The sequence below is a fragment of the Phyllostomus hastatus genome, unplaced genomic scaffold (assembly GCF_019186645.2).
Source record: "Phyllostomus hastatus isolate PE091 unplaced genomic scaffold, TTU_PhHast_1.1 phas_scaffold_93, whole genome shotgun sequence".
Classification (NCBI taxonomy): Eukaryota; Metazoa; Chordata; class Mammalia; order Chiroptera; family Phyllostomidae; genus Phyllostomus; species Phyllostomus hastatus.
In genome coordinates this window covers 27,610,702-27,631,669 of record NW_025334042.1, presented here as the reverse complement: position 1 = coordinate 27,631,669, position 20,968 = coordinate 27,610,702, and the positions used below count along the sequence as shown (strand labels likewise).

The following is a 20,968-nucleotide window of genomic DNA, read 5'->3' as shown; positions in this document are numbered from 1 at the left end:
GTGCAACAGTTATGCCTCTGCGGTTGAGGGTGGACAGACGCAGTGGAGTTGGAATACGGGCAAGTGTTAACTCTGAGATGTAGTTCGCCTCTCTTTAGCTCCTTAGTGTGCAAAAAGGGGACGGAATTAGGTAACTTAAATGCCCCCAGATCAGTTAGGAAGTCGGTAAATACACTGAATGTGTTCGACGTACTCAGGTTGGTATTAGGCACTTTGAGAACTATAAAAAAGTGTAAAACAGACATTTTTCTGGCGGATATCTTAATTTAGTAGGGGAGACTTGGATTCAGGAATGACTTATCTTGAGTGTTGGCATGGACAAATGTTGAACTTCTTGGTATCTTTTTTCTTCCTGTAAGTCTATAATGGGCACACATTGCTTTTTTTCGAAGAGGCTGTATGCAGACCCATCATTCCTACAAAAAAAAATCAGAAAATAATGTAAGGTAGTTTATACTTAACTTCTACCCACCAGCACACACAGACCAGGCCTCTAGCCACTCCATGGGAGCCTGCGTGCCAGCAGCCTGGAACCCAGAGCCGTTTCTGGAGCCTGCACAATCCAGACTGAAGCCGATGTGTTACACAGACACCGAAGTGCAATCCATCCAGGACACAGCTGAATTTTGAGAGGCCTGAATGCCTCTGCGTCTACCAGGGGACCGCTGGGACTAATTCTCCTGGCAAACTTGTGGCCAGCCAAAACTACCATGCTTCACATCCCCGTTATCCTTGGTTACCGCCCAAGATGTAAGCCCCTTTGGTCTTCTATGCTACTACACCCTCATACCCATGCTGCTTTGTGCTTTCTTGCCCTTGATTCAGTCTGTCACTGCTTCTCTCTCCTTTTTTTTTTCTACATTTCACCCTTCAACACAGCTGTGCTCTCTGAAACCTCTATTCCTTCCTTAATGAACTTTTTTACATAATCAGTCACTTTATGGACATTCTCTTTCATCTCCTGACCTTAACACTGGGCTTTTCCCTCCAGCCCTTTCAGTTGAGCCTTTCTGTGACACCTGCTGTAAGGTGGGGCAAAGGCTTTGCCATATTGAACTGATTTCGATTCCCCAAATACTGTGTCTTCCTTCAGGGTTTTTGCAAAGGTTCTTTTCTCTCTCTGTGGCGTTTGTTTTTCCTGACCTCTTTCTTGATAATTTCTGTGCCTTCTAAAGATTAGTTTAGGTGTCTCTTTGAGGGGTGTTCCTTGACTTCTTGTAGGTAGAATTAGATACCCTAGCCATCACAACACTTATCTCATGTATCCTAATTGCGTGTCTCTTTGCTTTTCTGACTAAGGTAGGCTGTGGGGGCGGGGGGACTGTATTTTTGTTTGTTTATTTTTGTTGTTGATTTTTGTAATTCCAGTGCCTGATAAATGGTCAGGTGTTTCTTGAATGATTGCAGTGCTGCAGGTACAGTCTCAGAAGTCAGGCACTTAACTGTCATCTCCTGACTTTAAGATAATAAAAACCATTCAGAAAGGGTCATCTGCTCCTCAGCTACAGTTCATTGTGGCAGTGTGACTATATGATCCCAGTGTTGCCAGAGCATCTAATTTTTTCCAAGGAAAGTTGGAAATACAGGTTATTTTTTAAAAAGTGGCATTTCCCAGTCTTTAAGTTTTGTCAATGGGATAACATTGTATTAATTTCAAATATGGCCTATTAGTCACCAGTTTGAACTCTGTTTTAAGTGTTCTAGGGTTTAGAAATGGGCTTTATGGGGAATAATAAATTTTGAACTGGGCCTTGATAGATGGTTGGAATTGAATGAGAGAATTGAAAGAGGTATTCCAGCTTGAGAAATAAATCAGACAACTTCAGGGCAGTGTGTGTTACTTTGTGGCACAGTGAGAAGGCTGGCATGAATGATCCTTTTGGAGTAAACGAGGTTAAGTGAAATGATGAGGGGGCATATGGAGGGCACAAAAGCTTGGATTTGTTATAGTTACTAAGAAACTATTTGGATTCTTGATCAGGAAAACTTCAGATATGATGTACTAGCAAATCGAATTGAGAGTCTTTTTTTAAGGGTAAAATGGAGAGTAAAAGACTGGAAGGAGGCTGACCAATTAAGACTAACCTCTATCTAGATGTGAAATAAGACTTAGATTTGTAAATATTATATATAAGCAAACATCTGGTATTTTTGTTGACTTGTGTAATTTTAGTTATTTGATCACTACATTGGACAATCAAGAGTCATTTATAAGTATTTAATACAGTATGGTGGGTCTTATAAAAGACGTATCTTTACAGCAAGTAACTTGTAAAACTGGTAGAGAATGCAGTGCTTTGACATTGCTCAGTCATGTGGTTCATTATGAAGCTGTCAGTGGTCTCCTTTTCTCTAACTTCTTTCTCTTTTATTCCATCTTGGTACTGCCAAAATAATTTTCTGGAATATTTTTCTCTCACCCTATAGTTAGTCTTAAAAGCCTGCAGTGAACTCTTCTAGTTTTTTTTTTTTTTTTTGGTGTGTTGTGCCATTTAATGCCCTTGAATTTGTTCTCTCTGTCTCTCCCTGTTTTGTTTGTGAAGCAGTGTGACATGATGAAAAGGGCTTGGGCTTCAGAATCATGCAGGCGCCAGTATGATTCAAAGCTCGATTTGGCTCTGGACTTTGTGCTTCAGTGTCTCCATGTTTTCTCTGGAATGGGAGGGATACACCCACATCAGGAGGCAGTGAAGGCTTCTTGAGTACCCATGTGGGGCTATTTCCTACTCCTTTGCAGTGTGCATATTCTGCTCTTTTCAGTTCCATCTTTCTCATGTACATGTTTTCTTCCCTAATTCCTTTCCCTTTTCTTGTGTTCTTTTCACTGTTGCTTATCCACATTTAGGCAATCTCTCAAGATTCTGTTTAAATTTTCTTGGTTTTCTTAACTGTCTGCACTTATCTTTCCCTGAGCTTTGAATGGTGATTAATTCTAGTAGATACTTTGCTGCTGTATTTTGCTCTTTTTAATTGGTATCAGTGTTAGTTTTTTTCCATGGACCTTAAATATATTTTAATATTTATTTTTAATTAACTTGTCTGGAATTTTAAACATTTTCCAATTAAAATAGTATTATGTAGGTTCTAGGTTCAAGACAGCCCTTAAAAGCTTCTTGTTTCAATTTAGTATGTTAGGAATATGTTTACCTTGCTTTAAATCAGTGGATTTCATTCTGAGATAAGACTTTTAAAAAGTGCCAGTGTTTCACCCCAGGTTAATTATATAGGGATTTCATAGGATAAGGCCTAAGCATTGGTATTTTTAAAAGCTCTTTAGATGGTTCTAATATGCAGGCAGGATTGAGAATCTCTGCTTTGGGTGCTAGAGCTAAGGATTCTCATTGGTACCTTTCACTTAAAAATGAAATGCCACTAGTGTCATGAAAAGTGTGATAGGAACCATAATCTAATAGTGCTCATTGGAAGTTTTCTGAATAATTAAAAAGTACAAAGTAATATTAATGTTTTCCAAAATGGCTCATGTGGTGGTCATGAATATCATGCTTACTTATTTGGCCAATATTTAGTAAGTACCTTTGCTAAGCAACGAGAGTAAGAGAGGTGCACAGTGATTGCCTTTGCGGTGGTGTTTGGTTTTGGAAGGCGAAGAAAAAAAACGTAGATTGAATATGATATTATATAGTACTGTTATAGCAGGGTGCTTTAAGAAGCCCAAAGAAGGAATGACTTTATTCTTTCTAAAGCGTATAAGAAACACAACAATGCAAAGTCTATAAGGCAGAGCGAAAGCAGTCCTAAGAGGGAAAGTCATAGCATTATTGGTTTACCTCAAGAAAAATCTCAAATAAATTATCTAACTTTACACTTAAATGAACTAGAAAAGGAAAAACAAATAAAGCCCAAAGTGAGTAGAAGGAAGGAAATAATAAAGATCAGGGTACAATTAAATGAAATAGAGTCTTAAAAAAAAAACAGTACAAAAGATCAATGAAAATAAGAGCTTGTTCTTAGAAAAGGTAAACAAGACTGACGGACCTTAACCAGACCCTTAAAGAAAAAAAGACAGAGGACCCAAATAAATAAAATCAGAAATGAAAGAGGAGAAGGAACAACTGACACCAAAGAAATTGTAAGGATTGTGAGAAAAGATTATGAACAACTTATGCCAACAAATTGGACAATCTAGATGAAATGGATAAGTTCCTAGAAACATACAATCTTCCAAAACTGAATCTGGAAGAATCGCAAAATCTGAATAGACAGATTACAACTAATAAAATTGAAGCAATAATCAAAAAACTCCCAACAAACAAAACTCCTGGGCTGGAAGGCTTTACAGGTAAATTTTACCAAAAATTCAAAGACCTAACAATACCTATCCTTCTCAAACTATTCCAAAAAATTCAAAAGGAGGGAAGACTCCCAAATTCATTTTATAAGGCCAGCAGTATTTTAATTCCAAAACCAGATAAAGACATTACAAAGAGGCCCTGGCTGGGTAGGTCAATTGGTTAGAGCATTGCCCCAATATGCCAAGGTTGTGGGTTTGATACCTGGTCAGGGCACATATCAACCAATGAGTGCATAAATATGTGGAACAACAAATTAACATTTCCTTTTCACTCTCCCTTTCCCTTCCCCCCTTCTCTTAAAACAATAAATAAAATATTTAAAAAATACTACAGAGAAAGAAAATTATAGGCCAATATCTCTGATGAACACAGGTGCTAAAATCCTCAACAAAATATTAGCAGACCAGATCCAGCAATACATTAAGAAGATCATACACCATGATCAAGTGGGATTTTTTTATGGGGATACAAAGTTGGGTACAATTTCTATAAATCAACAAAGGTGGTATATCACATAAACAAAATGAAGGATAAAAATCACATAATCATGTCAATAGATGCAGAAAAAGCATTTGATAAAATCCAGCACCCATTTATAATAAAAACTCTCAGCCAAGGGGGAATAGAGGGGACATAACTCAATGTAACAAAGGCCACATATGACAAACTCACAGCTAACATCTTACTGAATGAGCAAAAATTACAAGCATTTTCCTTAAGATACAGAAGAAGACCAGGATGCCCACTTTCACCACGGCTATTCAACATAGTATAGGAAGTCCTAGCCAAAGCAATTAGACAAGAAGAAATAAAATGTCTCCAAGTTGGAAAGGAAGAAGTAAAACTATGATTATTTGCAGATGACATGATACTGTATGTAGAGAACCCTGAAGATTTCATCAAAAAACTACAACTGATAAATGAATTCAGTAAAGTAGCAGGATACAAAATAAATGTGCAGAAATCAGTTGTATTTATATACACGAGTAATGTACTATTACAAAGGGAAACTAAGAAAAAAAGTCCCATTTACAATTGCATCAAAAATACCTGGGAGTAATTTTTTTAAGGATTGATTTATTTTTTTAGAGAGGGGAAGGGAGGGAGAAAAAGGGAGAGAAACATCAATGTGTGGTTGCCTCTCATGTGCCCCCTACTTGGGACCTGGCCTGTAACCCAGGCATGTGTGCTAGACTGGAATTGAACTGGTGACCCTGTGATTTTCAAGCTGGCACTCAATCCACAGAGCCACACCTGCCAGGGCTACCTAGGAATAAATTTAACCAAGGATGTAAAATATCTGTACACAGAAAATTATAAGACACTGGAGAAAGAAATTGAAGAAGATAGAAGTAAGTGGAAGCATACAAGGTCTGTCTGGAAAAAGTCCATCCATTGTTAATATGATGAGACTAGTTGGCACCACATTGATGTAACCTGGCAGCTAAAGAGAGTGGACTGGAATGCACATGCATGATGCATGAACAAGGATGACTTCACTCTACTAGTCAGTGGGAGCAGTAGATGCTGTTGAGTGAGCATGCATACTGTGTGACTGTTGCATTCAAAATGACTGAGGGAGTAAAGCAACAGATCTACATCAAATTTTGAGTTAAGCTTGAACATTCCTCCATGGAAACTATTTGGATGATTCATAAGGCTGCAGGTATGGGCAACAGCTATAGTGGTTGGCAGCTTCATTGTGACAACATGCCTGCTCATGCATCACGTTGCATGCAGAGATTTTTGGTGAAACATCACATCATCCAGGTAACTCAGCTCTCCCACAGCCCAGATTTGGCACCCTGTGACTTCTGACTTTTCCCAAAACTAACGTCACCTTAGAAAGGAAAGAGATTTCAGGCTACCAAAGAGATTCAGGAAAATACAATGGGGCAGTTGATAGCAATTGGAAGAACTGTGTGAGGTTCCAAGGTGCCTACTTTGAAGAGGACTGAGGTGTCATTGTCCTATGTACAGTGATTCTTGTATTCTGTGTCTTCTTCAGTAAATGTCTCTGTTTTTCATATTACGTGGCTGAATACCTTTTGGACACATCTTGTGTACCGTGTTCATAGATAGGAAGAATTAACATCATTAAATATTCATACTGCCCAAAGCAATCTGTAGAATCAGTGCAATTTCTATCAAGATATCCATGGCATATTTCACAGAACTAGAAAAAAAATCCAAAAGTTTATATGGGTTCACAACAGACCTTGAATAGCCACAGCAATCTTTAGAAAGAGGAACAAAACTGGAGGAATCATGCTACCTGATATCAAACTGTACTGCAAGGCCATAGTAATCAAAATAGCATGGTACTGGCATAAAAACAGACATACAGATCGGGGGAACAGAATAGAGAACCCAGAAATAAGCCCATGCTTGTATGATCAATTAATTTTGGACACAGATGCAAGAACATACAATGGAATAAAGACTGTTCAATAAATGGTGTTGGGAAAACTGGACAGATACATACAAAAATGCAATTAGACCACCATCTTACACCATGCACAAGAATAAACCCCAAATGGATTAAAGACTTCAATGTTAGACTTGAAACCATAAAAATCTTAGAAGAAAACATGGGCAGTAAAATCTTAAACATTTCTTATAGCAGTATTTTTTTCTGATATATCACCTTGAACAAGGGAAACAAGAAAAACAAGTGGGACTGCATCAAACAAAAAGAGTTTTGCACAGTAAAGGAAACCAGTAAAATGAAAAGACTACCCATTGAATGGGAGAACATGTTTGCCATGATATATCTGATAAGGGGTTAATTCCAAAATTTATAAAGAACTCAAACATCTCAACACCAAAAGAACAAACAGTCCAATTAAAAAATGGGCAAAGCATCTGAACAGACACTTCTCCAAAGAGGACATACAGATGGCCAATAGACATATGAAAAGATGCTGAATGTTACCAGTCATCAGAGAAATGCAAATTAAAACCTCAGTGAGATAGCACCTCACAGCTGTCAGAATGGCTAACACCAGTAAATCAATAAAGAACAAGTGTTGATGATGATGTGGAGAAAAGGGAACCCTTGTGCACTGTTGGTGGGAATGCAGACTTGTGCAGCCACCATGGAAAACAGTATGGAGTTACCTCAAAAAATTGAACAGCCATATGACCCAGTGATTCTGTTTCTGGAAATATATCAGATGAACTCAAAATACTAATTCAGAAGAATGTATGCACTCCTACATTCATAGCAGCATTACTTACAAAAACCAAAATTTGTAGCCCAAGTGTCCATTGGTAGATGAGGGGATAAAAGAGTTATGGTGCATTTACACAGTATAATACTACTCAGCTGTAAAAAAAAAAAAAAGGAAATCTTACCTTGTGCAACATTGTGGATGGACCTGGAGAGGTTTTTTATTTTTTTAAAAAAAGATTTTATTTATTTTTAGAGAGGGAAGGGAAGGAGGAAGAGAGAGAGAGAAAGAGAGAGAAACATCAATGTGTGGTTGCTGGGGGCTGTGGCCTGTAACCCAGGCATGCGCTCTGACTGGGAATCGAACCCCTAATGCGTGGTTCGTAGCCCGCGCTCAATCCACTGAGCCACGCCAGCGAGGGCGACCTGGAGAGTTTTATGTTAAGTGAAATAAGCCAGTCAGAGAAAGACAAATACCATAAAATTTCACTTTTATGTTCAATCTATGAACAAAATAAACTGACAAGCAAAATAGAAACAGACTCATAAATGCAGAGAACAGACAGCTGTCCGGAGAGGGAGGTCGGAGACAGAGGGGAAAAGGGGAAGGAAGTAAACACAAAGAAACATAAGCAACAGTATGGTGATTTATTAGAGGGAAAGGAGGGTGGGTGTAGGCAGAAGAGAGTAAAGGGGGTATAAGTGGTAATGGAAGGAGATGTGCCTCGGAGTGGTGGACACACGATACAATATACAGATCATGTATCATAAAAATGTACACCTGGAACCTATGTAATTTATTAACCAGTGTCACCACAATAAATTAAATAAAAATAATAAAATTTTCAAAAAGTATAAGGAAAGCTGGTATTTGAGCCAAATAAGGTAGATTAGAAGGTGAAGGCAGATAAGTAAAAGAAGAATATTCTAGGCAATGGGGAGAGGGTGCCAAGTAGTGGTGGTGAGACCTAGTGGCACACTTACAGAACAAGAAGTAGATAATGTGTCTGGAGGTTCTGGAGACTGCTTGAGAATTGGTAGGAGGTGAAGCCAGAAAGGCAAGAGCAAAGTAATAAGTTTTTTGCAAGCATTATAGTTCAGACTTCATTCTTTAGGATGTGCAGAACCACTGAGATTTTTAAATCAGGTGTCTTATCATGATGAACACTCTGGCTACAGTTTGCAGAGTAGGGAAGGTGACTCCAGAAACAGGGAGACCAGTGTTTTACTATTGGGGAATCCAATGTCTAGATTAAGAGCATCTGAGCACGCATTGGTAGTAGGGACAGGGAAGTGTGGATAAGTGTGCTTTATATATTGAGGTGATGGAAAGTAACTGAATTTAGTGAATAGTTAGATATGAGAAGTTTTGGGTCTCATGTTACTCAGGTTTCTGATTTGGCCATTTTGGGTACCTGCTGGTGTCATTGACCATAATGGGGAAGACAGGTGATAAAGCAGGTGTCCAAGAAGTAAACAACTGTTTTTGCATTTCAAGTTGAAGTGTCTGTGGGACATTCTCTTGAAAGGACTCTGGATGGAAGTGGAGATGTGAGAATCATCTGTAGGAAGCATATTGGTAGCTCAGTGGAGTGCCCTAAGAAAGGCTTGTTTCTTTCTGGAATTAAATATACCACAATGGTATATTAAACATCCTCTCTTTATTGAATATGACATAAGAGGGTATTTTTTAAAAATCTAGAACCAGTTATGAACAAACCTCTTAATGAAACTTACATTCTACACACTGAATTCTAAATTTTATATGCCCAATTGTTATGCAGAAGGTCCTTTCATTTTTTAATTTATTTTTATTATTTTTTTAAGATTTTATTTATTTCTAGAGAGGGAAGGGAGGGAGAAAGAGAGAGAGAGAAACATCAGTGTGCGGTTGCTGGGGGCTGTGGCCTGCAACCCAGGCATGTGCCCTGACTGGGAATTGAACCTGCGATGCTTTGGTTCGGAGCCTGTGCTCAATCCACTGAGCTACGCCAGCCAGGGCTTCCTTTCATTTTTTTAGTTGTATTCTTCAGTTTTCATATCTTATTAATCAGACAACTATAATACTTCTCAGACTCTGCTAATGGCCATTCCTCCTCCCCACCCCCTTTGTAAGCATCATAGAGCCACCAAAAATCTTTTGACATATGTCTTCTGTGAAATACATTTTTTCCCCCCACAGATCTATGGACTACACACCTGGACTTGTTGCACTGTTTTCTATGTATGAAAAGGCCCTAACTTTGTAGCTTTTCCATTTTCACCTCTTTATCATGATCATCCTTCTACCTATCAGGATGGTTCACATTTCTTGGCCCAGAACCTGCTCTGTGATTACTTCAGTCTCTCCTGGTTCTTCCCAGTTAACTATTTATCATCTACTTTGGGGCTGTGAAGCTACTGCCTGTAGGCCACCTGCCTGTTTTTGTAAATAAAATTTTATTGGAACATGGTCATATCCAAACATTTATGTGCGTTGCCAATGGCTTTCAAATTGTAATAGTAGAATTGAGTAGCTGTGACACAGACCTGTGAACTACAAGGCCAAAAATATTTATCTGGTCCTTTACAAAAGGTTTGCCAACCCCTAATCTACTGTCGTGCCATTTCATATAAATGACCTTTTGGGCTATTTCCTGCACCCTGTTCTCAAGTTTCTTTGTTTTTTTTTTTTTTTTTTTTTAGTTTATTTTATTGATTATGTTATTACACTTGTCCTAATTTTCCTCCCTTTGCTTTCCTCTGCCAAGTACCCTCTTTCTCTCCATCAGTGCCCCCCTTAGAGCATGCCCATGGGTCATGCATATAAGTTCTTTGGCTTCTCCATTCCCTATACTATTCTTAATATCCTCCTGTCTATTTTGTACCTATGCATTATACTTTTTAAACTCTGCACCTTTTCCCCCATTTTTCCCCTTCCTCCTCCCAGCTAGTATTTCTCAAAACGATCTTGATACCTATGATTCTGTTCGTGTTCTGGTTGTTTGCTTAGTGTCGTTTTTTTCTTCTTCCTTTTTTTTTTTTTTTTAAGATTCAGTTATTAGTAGTTGTGAATTTGTTACCTTTTAATGTTCATGGTTTTGATCTTCTTTTTCTTAAATAAGTCCCTTTGACATTTCATGTAATAATGGCTTGGTGATGATGAACTCATTCAGCTTTACCTTGTCTGGGAAGCACTTTATCTGTCCTTCCATTCTAAATGATAGCTTTGCTGGATAGAGTAATCTTGGTTGTAGGTCCTTACTTTTCATCACTTTGAATACTTCTTGCCAGTCTTTTCTAGCCTGCAAAGTTTCTTTTGAGAAATCAGCTGACAGTCTTATGGGTACTCCTTTGTAGGTAAACCCTCTGCTTTTCTCTTGCTGCTTTTAAGATTCTCTCTTTATCTATAACCTTTGGCATTTTAATTATGATGTGTTTTGGTGTGGTCCTCTTTGGGTCCAACTTGTTTGGGATTTTCTGTGCTTCCTGGACTTGTATGTCTATTTCCTTTGCCAAATTAGGGAAGTTTTTTTCTTTCATTATTTTTTCAAATAAGTTTTCCATTTCTTGCTCCTCTTCTTCTCGCATCCCTATGATTTAGATGTTGGCATGTTTGGAGATGTCCCAGAGTCTTATACCATCCTTGTTGTTGTTGTTGTTGTTGTTGTTGTTGTTGTTTTTAATTCTTGTTTGTTCTTTTCTGGCTCAATGTTTATTTCTTCCTTATGTTTCAAATCTTTGATTTGAATCCTGGCTTCCTTCCCTTTACTCTTGGCTCCCTATAGATTTTTCTTTGTTTCATTTCATTTCTCTCTTGTTTTCTTTTTCAAAAGATTTTACTTATTTATTTTTAGAGAGAGGGGAAAGGAGGGAAAAAGAGAGGAAGAGAAACACCAGTGTGGTTACTTCTCATGCACCCCTTACTAGGGACCTGGTAAGCAACCCAGGCATGTGCCCTGACTGGGAATTGAACCAGTGACCTTTTGGTTGGCAGGTTGGCACTCAGTCTACTGAGCCACATCAGCCAGGGCTCATTTCTTCCTTTATGTTGTTGCCATAGTCATTGAGTTCTTTGAGCATCCTGATCACCAGTGTTTTGAACTTTGCATGTGATAGGTTGGCCATCTCCATTTCATTTAGTTCTTTTTGGTGGGTTGTGTTCTGTTCTTTCATTTGGACCAGTTTCTTTGTCTTCTCAATTCAGTAGCATCCCTGTGTTTGTTTCTGTGTATTAGGTGGAGCCGCTTTGACTCCCTGTCTTAGTAGCATGGCCTATTGTAGAAAAGACACCTGTAAATTGTGTGGGGCAGAGCCTTAGGTAATCGCTGGGGTGGGACAACCTGCTTCACTGCTTTGTGTTTGGGGGTCTCAAAGAGGGGAATGTGTCGCTGGCTTCTAGAGGTTTTCCCAGTAGTCTTCCCGTTTCCAGTCACTTCACCCACTCTCTATATGCGACTGGCGCCCTTCCAGCTGCTGCCCCGGTGTTGAATCCTTGGGTGGGTGTGTTTGCATATACTTTCAGGCCATGCAGGCCCTTTAAGTGGAGTTTCCTAAAAATCTGTCAGTTTCTTCTGCTGCCCAACACCCACTGGTTTTTATAGCTAAAAGTTACGGGGATTTATCTTCCCGTTGCTGGAACCCTTGGCTGTGCAGTTTGGCCTGGGGCTGGATCACTTGCTCCCAAGGTATCCCTCCTAATTTTTATCCATCACATATGACTGTGGGACCATCTGGGTGTTCTGCCACTGCCACCTCTCCACTGCTCACCGCTGTCCTTGCAATTTTGCTCATTTCTGCAACTCTGCCCCTCCTATCCATCTGGATGAATGTGGCTTCTTTAAACCCTTGGTTGTTGGACTTCCATACAGCTCACTCTTCTGATGATTCTGGGTGTTATTTGTTTTGAGATTTATTTGCAATTCTTTTGGTGGTTGCGCAAGGAGGCAAAGCTTGTGTACCTACCTACACCTCCATCTTGACCAGAAGTATGTTCTCATCTTTCTTGCTTGCCTTTCTTACCTTGTCTTCTGCCTGTCCACAGATTCTGTTTTCTTCTGGACTCTGTAACGTACTGCATTAGCCTCTATCCAGATGTGTCAGCTCTCAAAGTAGGAAGGCTCTCAACATCTAGACATGAGTGCTGACAGAACTTTTATTTTAATTTCAAATTTTATGAGGGGGCTTTTTCATTAAAATGTACAGTGTTAAAAACAACAAAGTGGTTTGTTTCAGAGTTTGTTAAGTATGTTTTTACCGAATTGTTTATGTAACACTTTTTTTTTATCAAAATCACTGTTAAACATATAGAGAGAAGGTATAAGTTCCAAGGATGTGGAAAAGCAAAAATCTAATGTTATACAGACATCTTCCAAGAAATAGGAGTAATTTTACAGATCAGTTTTTTAAACTATTTGTGAATCTTTTCTGTCTTACTATGTGAGAATGAAGAAATATTTTTGGTTTTATGGTTCTTCCCACAATTGATGGGGACAAGCTCTTTGAAGGTTTAAAATTTATCCTTGGAAATTGAAGGATGGTGGGGCTTTCCTTTTTTTTTTTTTTTAAGAAAATTTCAAAATTGTTTGGAAGAATTGCCTTAATCATTCTTTTTTTCCTTTTGGTCACTTACATTTTTTTTTTCCCCCTTAAGTATCTCTGGAAGATATTTGTGTTGGAAAGTAATCATTTATTCCTTCATCATCTGTTCTTCCTAATATAAAAATATGTAATTCTTTGGTTTCTTTTTTATTTTTTAGTGGCTTACAGAAGAGATGAAATGTGGTCTGAGGGACGACATGACTATGACAGGCTTCCAAGAGAACGAGCACCCCCTCGAAATCACCCCAGTGTAAGTTGCTTCTACATGTAGAATAATTCAAAACCAAGAGTCTAAGTAAATTTGGGACATTAACACTAGGCCTCTTAAAATCTTCAAGTGCCAAAAATTTGCAATTTTAGGTTGAATATAGATAGAATAAGCATGTCTTTTAAGAGTTAAAATTTTGAAAATACATAAAAACTAACATTTATGTAGAAAATCTGTTTTTTATATTTCTCATATTTCTAAAATGGAGGGTTCATATTGAATTTAATTTGTGAAGAAAATTTAGGTTTGATAATGGTCAGTCCATCACTTAACAAAAAAGTACTTAAGCACCCGTTTTTATTATTGGCTGTCACCTATTTTTCTTTATTTTTAAAGATTTTATTTATTTATGTTTAGAGGGCCGGGGAGGGAGGGAGGTAGAGAGGGCGAGAAACATCGATGTGTGAGAGATACATCAACGGTTGCTTCTTGCATGCCCCATCTGGGGTCCTGGCCCACAACCCAGGCATATGCCCTGACTGGCAGTTGAACCAGTGACCTTTAAGTTTGTAGTCCAGCACTTAGTCTTCTGAGCCACACCAGCCAGGGCTCCATCTTTTTTTCTATATTCCTAAAAATGTTTGCAATTGGATATATGAAATTTTCAATGAGGGGCTGCTCAGGGGCAGGTGCGCGGACAGTTTCTGGAATGCTGTCTTGCTGTTTGTCTCTTTGTGGCTCTGGGAATTGGGAATTTTGAACCAGGTCTTTTGTCAAGGAACTTGCTGTATTGCTTATTACTATTTTCCCAGTGCCAAATCCAGTACCTGGTACATAGTAGGAGCTCAGTATTTATGGGACAAATATATGCACTCCCCAGAATCCTATATAGAGGCCCAAGGAAGGGTTTGGGGGAGGTCAAGAAGCCATCAGTTTTAAACTTTTTGCACAGGTCCATTCTAAGCACTCGGGGGTTGGGCTTGTGGTCATGGTGTGTGGATACATTAGGATTCATTATATACTATCAAAGGCACAAATGTTTGTTCATACATTGGTTATTTTTCCCCATTTTTAATTTTTTTTATTGTCATTCAAGTACAGTTTTCTGCCTTTTCCCCCCACCCCAGCCCAACACCCAGCCCTCCCCATCCTCCTCCCCTGTTTCCACCCCCACTCCCCACCTCGTTATTGTCCATCTGGCCTTTATAATGGTTTCTCCAAACCTTTCCCCTTTTACCTTGAAATTCCCCCTTCTCTGGTCACTGTCAGCCTGCTCTCTATTTCAGTGTCTTTGGTTATATTTTGCTTGCTTGTTTGTTTTGTTGATCAGGTTCCTGTTAAAGGTGAGATCATATGGTATTTGTCTTTCACCACCTGGCTTATTTCACTTTGCATAATGCTTTCCAGTTCTATCCATGTGTCACAATGGGTAGGAGCTCCTTCTTTCCATCTGCTGCATAGAATTCCATTGTGTAAATGTAGCACAGTTTTTTGATCTGTTCATTTATTGATGGTCACTTAGGTTGCTTCCAGCACTTGGTTATTATAAATTGTGCTGCCATGAACATTGGGGTGCATAGGTTCTTTTGGATTGGTGTTTCAGGGTTCTTAGGGTATGATCCTAGCAGTGGAATAGCTGGGTCAAAAGGCAGATCCATTTTTAGTTTTCTGAAGAAATTTCGTACTGTTTTCCATAGTGGTTGTACCAGTCTGCAGTCCCACCAACAGTGCACTAGGGTTCCCTTTTCTCCACATATTGGTTGTTTATTATTTATATATTAGAAGCAAATCCCACAACCCTCTTGGATGATGTTACCTTCAAGGTTGTCATTTGGCCTAGGTTACAGCTTAGGTTGGGGTTGACCTAAAATGATTTAAGATGGGAAAAAAAGAAGAGGCTTACCATATTTCAGAATTAGCAGACTTAATGATTACTATATGTGATTTCAGATTACTTTATGGATTTCATATTTTTAATCAAAATCCAAATTTCAGAATTTTTTTCACCTTGATAAAAATTTTTCACTCAGTTTGCCTAGGACAACAAACTAGTGATATAGATAAGTATGATGTGGGACTAATGCAGGGATGAGAAAATGGATGACTTTTATTTTTTCATTTTATTTTAGGACCCCCTCCCCCCACCTGCCCAAGGATATATTGCATTAGGAATTATTTTTCAAAGATAATAAAAAGAATTTCTGTGTGATGATGCCATCAACTGGATATATTATTGGATATATAATTGGTTTTGTTTTAGTTTGTTTTCAGTTTTGGGGGATTACCTCTTTTCTAATTAGTTTTTTTTTTTTTTTTAATTTAACACAGTTACAGGGCTCCAAATTATAAAACAAGGTACAAAGAGGGGATAACTTACTTTAAATGGTAATTTATTATAATTATACATTTAACTAGTGCCTGCTTACTACAAGTCAGGTGTTTTATATATAAACTTCCTAATCTTTAAAATAATACTTAGTATTGGATGATATAACATTTAGAGAACCCAGCAGAGTGTTTTATAAACCATAAAACGTAGGCAGAGATTTACATACAGAAATATACTTTCAGACAATAATGAGAAATAATCATGGTGAAGTCATGGAAGAAGTTATGATATAAAACCTCAAGTATGCCATTCTGCATTATGTATGCATGCTATGTTATATCATAAACCATATTGCAATGGAAACTGGCTTGAAGAGCTGTTAATACTGGAAGCAGAGAGACCTGCCAGGAGGCTATTGCTAGGTAAAGGGAGCTGGTTGAAACAAGCTGGGGAAGAATTTTAAGTTGGGAATAATCAGTTTCATTATCAGTGTCATGAAGACCAATAAGAAGGGCCCTCCAGATTGTCATTTAGGTCATTGTGTAAGAATGGTTTTGAGAAAGTTCATATCTAATAGCCTTTGTTTTTCTCTGAAGTAAAGGGTGGCAAGATTATCCAGAGTTGAGGAGGTGGAGGAACACTTGAGGCCAGCACTGAAGTTTTGGAGCAAACTTTGCAGGTGTCTCCTGACCAGGAGTATTTTAATAAGACTTGTTGAGGGCCATTACGTTTGTGCACCATAAATTTTATGGGGGCACCAGCTTGCAGGATTGTGTGCTTTATTACTTAAGTACCCCAGTTTAGGAGTGAGGAAAGCAAGTTGTATTGATTTAAGATTGCAAGGTGAGTGGTGGACCCAGGCATATAAGGATATAGAAGTTTCTGACCCAGAGAATTATTGAGGTAATTAATATATTATGTGATATAGACGGTTTAGCAAAGGGAGTCAGTCTGTGAGAGGGACAGTGAATTGAAAGCAGTGAGAGATTGAGGAAAGGAAAGGCTTTAGTGAGCATGAAGACCAGGGTGTGGCAGAAAGGTAGTTGGCATTTTAGAGTGCAGTTTTCAAGGTGGAACAGGTGATTGAAGTTTAGTGTGTGGTGATGGGAATAGAAAGTGGGTGAAGGTAAATTGGAGATGAGATCAAGAAAACTTTGAGGCTAGATTTTTGGATCAGTGATTTAGATTATAGGGTCTAAATCCTTAGTACACATTAAAAATCACCTAGGGAACTCTTAAATACCAATCTGTGGGCCCCATCTAAGTCATAATTATCTGCAGGTAGGACCTGGACATCAGTGTAAAATAAAACTTCATCAGGTGATTCATATTTGCAGAGTTAAATGCAGTTTGTAGATGAACACTGAAGTCATTGGTGATGACAGGAGTTGATGTAAAGATGACAGGCTCATGAAAGTCCTCAGTCAACGAGAATATTGTAGTAAAATTTGAACAGACCAAAACATTTTCATTTTATGCCACTTTTTTCTGTGTGAATGTGAAACAGGCTCTTTGTAAAATAATTTCAACAGCATTAAGCAGATAGAGAGGTGAGTGTTATACCACAATTATCTTTGAAACGAGACTAGCTGTACTTAACTATCTCTAACTCTGGGGTGTCAAACTCATTTTCACTGGGGGCCACATCAGCCTTGCTGTTGCCTTCAAAGGGCCGAAATAATTTTAGGACTGTATAAATGTAACTACTCCTTAACAGTGAAGCGAGAGCTCAGTGCTGCCATCGGGTAGAAACAAGATGCTTGGCCAGATAAAACAAGGTGGAGGGCTGGATTCGGCCCTCGGGGCTTGTGTTTGCCACCTGTACTCTGTTTGCCCAGACCTTGCACAAGTTCATTCTTTTCTTTGTCTTGTAACTCCATAAGGTTGGTTTCTCCACCCCCACAGTCCACCTCTTTTAGCTTATAAAACCTGTATTTCTGCATTCCTCTTCCTCAAGACTCAGGTACATTTTTTCCAGTGAATCGGGCCTTATTTTAGTCAGTAATACAGAGCTTTAATGGCTCTTGGAAATTATGCCTTCTATGTTACACCTACATTTTAGTTAAATAAAACAGGTTCTTAACCTTTATTGTTCCATGGATCCCTTTAGCTGTCTGGTGAAGCCTATGGATCTCTTCTCAGAATGGCATTTTTAAAAGACCACTTATATTAGACTATTAAAAACCAACTTTGTGATCTAATAATATATAATTCTTTAGTAGGTCATTAAATATCAAGAATCAGTGGAGGGCTAGTGGTAGCAGTTTCATTGCTCTGTTTTCAAAGTAGTGATGACTGTAAATGATATTTTTGAGATATTTGCAATAATAGTAATTTGACATAAAAATACCTGATTTCTGTTAGTGATGAAGCCACAAATACTGCTATTGCTGTTCTGTTTGTTACCTATATTTAGGTGAAAAGGTAATTTTATAATCACATCTGATTTTGGAACTCAACTGAATACTTGGGTGCAAGTGTTAATGAATGACATTAAGCCTAGAAATGTAAATGAATAACATTATAATTTCTTACTTCAGATTTAATAAAAATATAACTTAAAAGTTTTAAAATATTTGCTTACAGTGCAGAGGTCATCTAATGTTATCTTAAAAACTATGCTGGTATATCATATTGACATGTGCAAGAATGTTCACAAGCAGCATTGTTCATAAGAATTCCAAAATGGCAACAATCTAAATGTCCAGCAGTAGAGTGGATAAATTAATTTACAATTATACAGCAAAGAGAATGAATGGAATTTTGCCAAATGCAACAACATGTATGAACCTCTCACATGTAATACTGAAAAAAAGAAGCCAGACATACATCCTGTGTGGGGTGTGTGTGTGTGTGTATGTATATATATATATATACATACACACACACAAAGTTTTAAAACAGGCAAAACTAGCCAGGAAAATGGTTACTTTTGGAAGGTAGAGGTAATGACTGGGAATGAGAACGGGAAGGCTTTTGTTGCTAGGAGTGTTTAACCTCTTGATCTGGGTGGTAGTAACACAGTGGGACTAACTTGTGAAAATTTATCCAGGAGTGCCTTTATGATTTGCGTAATTTTTTGTATGTATATCATACCTCAATAAATTCACTTAAAGTTTTGAAAATGCATATTGTTTTTTCTAAATATAAAACTGAGGTTGATTCTTTTAAAAGTGAAAACCCACTGTTATTTGTGCCTGGGATGGAGAAAGATAATACTCTATTTTATTTTTCATTTTTGGGTTCTGTTCTCCAACAGAAGAGCGATTTTACTGCATTTCTCTCTTTTTTTTTTACCTTATTCCTTCCTTTGCCTCATTCATTCCCAATTTGGATACATTTTTTAAAGGTTTTATTTATTTATTTTTAGAGAGAGGGGAAGGAAGGGATAGAGGGAGAAAAACGTCAATGTGTGGTTGCCTCTTGCGCTCCCTCTGCTGGGAACCTGGCTCGCAACCGAGGCATGTGCCCTGACTGGGAATGGAACCAGCGACCCTTTGGTTCGCAGACTGGCACTCAATTTACTGAGCCACACCAGCCAGGGCCTAATTTTGATACATTAGAAATGTGTTTGAGGAACTATTGGATATGATACATAGTATGAAGAAGAGACTTGAGAAGGTACGTACTGTACTATTATGACCTTATTAATAAAAGCAGCTATTTTGGGGCTTCTAGCTTTGATGAACATGGAAAGGCAATTGGACATTCATATATTTTTCGTGCCCATATTAAATCACACTAAATTTGAGTACTGGGAAACTTATCCTCAATGTACAACTTAACATACACACTGTCATTGTTTTAGCACTTTATAGCATTTAAACATTACTTCTGTATCAATATGTTACTTTTATAAGGTGCTTTCACAGAAAATTTTATTTGGTCTTAAACTTGGGTAAATAGGCGATAAAGCCCTAAGAGAATCATCTGTATGTAAGCATATATATTCTTCCATTTGGAGGAAATTGATTACTACAGAATATCTACATTTACCTTGTAAATGTTTACAAGGTCCTTGTTTGTTATTGTTATTTTATCCTTACCTGAGAACATTTTTTCATTGCTTTTGGTGTGGGGGGTAAGAAAGAAAAGAAAAGATCGATGTGAGAGAGAAATATCAGTTGGTTGCTTCACATTCACGCCCCGACTGGGGATTGAACCTATAACCCAGGCATCTGCCTTGACTGGGAATCAAACCAGTCACCTTTCAGTGTATGGGTCTACATTCCAACCAACTGAGCCACACCAGCCAGGGCTATAAGGTCCTTATTTTTAAAAGCGTGTTTTTTACTGTTTAACTTATAATTTCTATGAGCTTGATTATCTGATTTAGCCTCTATCAAGTTTTGTGGCAGAATGGCTTTTAGATACTGGTAAACATTCAGTTTGGGGGAGTCCATCTTGTTAGCTTGATGGAGGACAGAAGGTAACATGGAGTATTTTAGTGAGTTACAACATAAAATGTCCATTTTCCATTGGCTTATTTTAAAAATTGGGGACAAATTTCAGTTTCACAATTTTTAGTGGTTTTAAGTTTGGAAACTAGGATCGACACTCTTGCAGCATATACACTGGGCATTGTAATATAATTGGGCTGAAGCCATCTGTCTGCTTCTACCTCCTTCTGGTCCTTGAACAAACACTTGTTAAATGAAAGATTTTTAATCTTTGTAGTAATGAGAATTATAAAGATCGAAGGTTGTCATGTCAGCGACCCTTTAAATTTTTTTCAAAGACATTCAGTTAATTTTGAGTTACATAATTAGGTTTTATAATTAAGTAGATATATAACATTATTTCCTTTGGTAGGTTGAATGTTTCTAAAATTTTTGTCATTGTTTATTTCTCCTAGAAAGTTTAGCTGATCAAAATTAAATTTTTTAGTTAATTTTGAACATGATATTGTTAATTTCTGAGGCCTTGTAGTGAATATATGGATATATATCTGTTCCATATGACACAAATCTTTTATCCAACTTGAAATAGTCTACCTAATTTAGTAATTTAATTATATACATATCCCATATAATACTGTTTAAAAGATATTAATAAGAAAATAATTCCTTTTCTTCCCACTCTTATTTCATGAAATACTTTATTTAATTTCTCTTTAAAACACTTTTATTTAAAATGTTGATGTGCGTATTTCAATTCCTCTTCCCTTTATGCACCATATTTTGTTATTGTTTTTTATAGTCACTGTTCATGTCAATTTACCCACATAAGTACAACTTTTATCATTACAGGGTGGAACAAAAGTAGGTTTACAGTTGTTTGTATGGAAAATGGTACAAGAATAAATAAATAATAATACAAGAATAAACTCTGTGTTTTGCCCCACCCTGTATTTTGTTATGAAAGTT

At 37.7% G+C, this 20,968-nt stretch overlaps 1 protein-coding gene across 6 annotated transcripts in view; it reads left to right on the top strand.

Moving 5' to 3' along the window:
* Positions 1-20,968, top strand: part of PPHLN1 (periphilin 1) — a 103,625-nt gene that overhangs the window by 297 nt on the left and 82,360 nt on the right. For 4 of the 6 annotated variants that reach the window (XM_045829218.1, XM_045829217.1, XM_045829216.1 and 1 more), the window contains exons 2-3: positions 476-750; positions 13,224-13,315. In XM_045829218.1, the coding sequence (XP_045685174.1) occupies positions 711-750; positions 13,224-13,315 (132 nt within the window). In that variant the 5' untranslated portion in view covers positions 476-710. The remainder of the gene's footprint in view (positions 1-475; positions 751-13,223; positions 13,316-20,968) is intronic. The other 2 variants (XM_045829221.1, XM_045829219.1) reach the window with 1 other exon arrangement.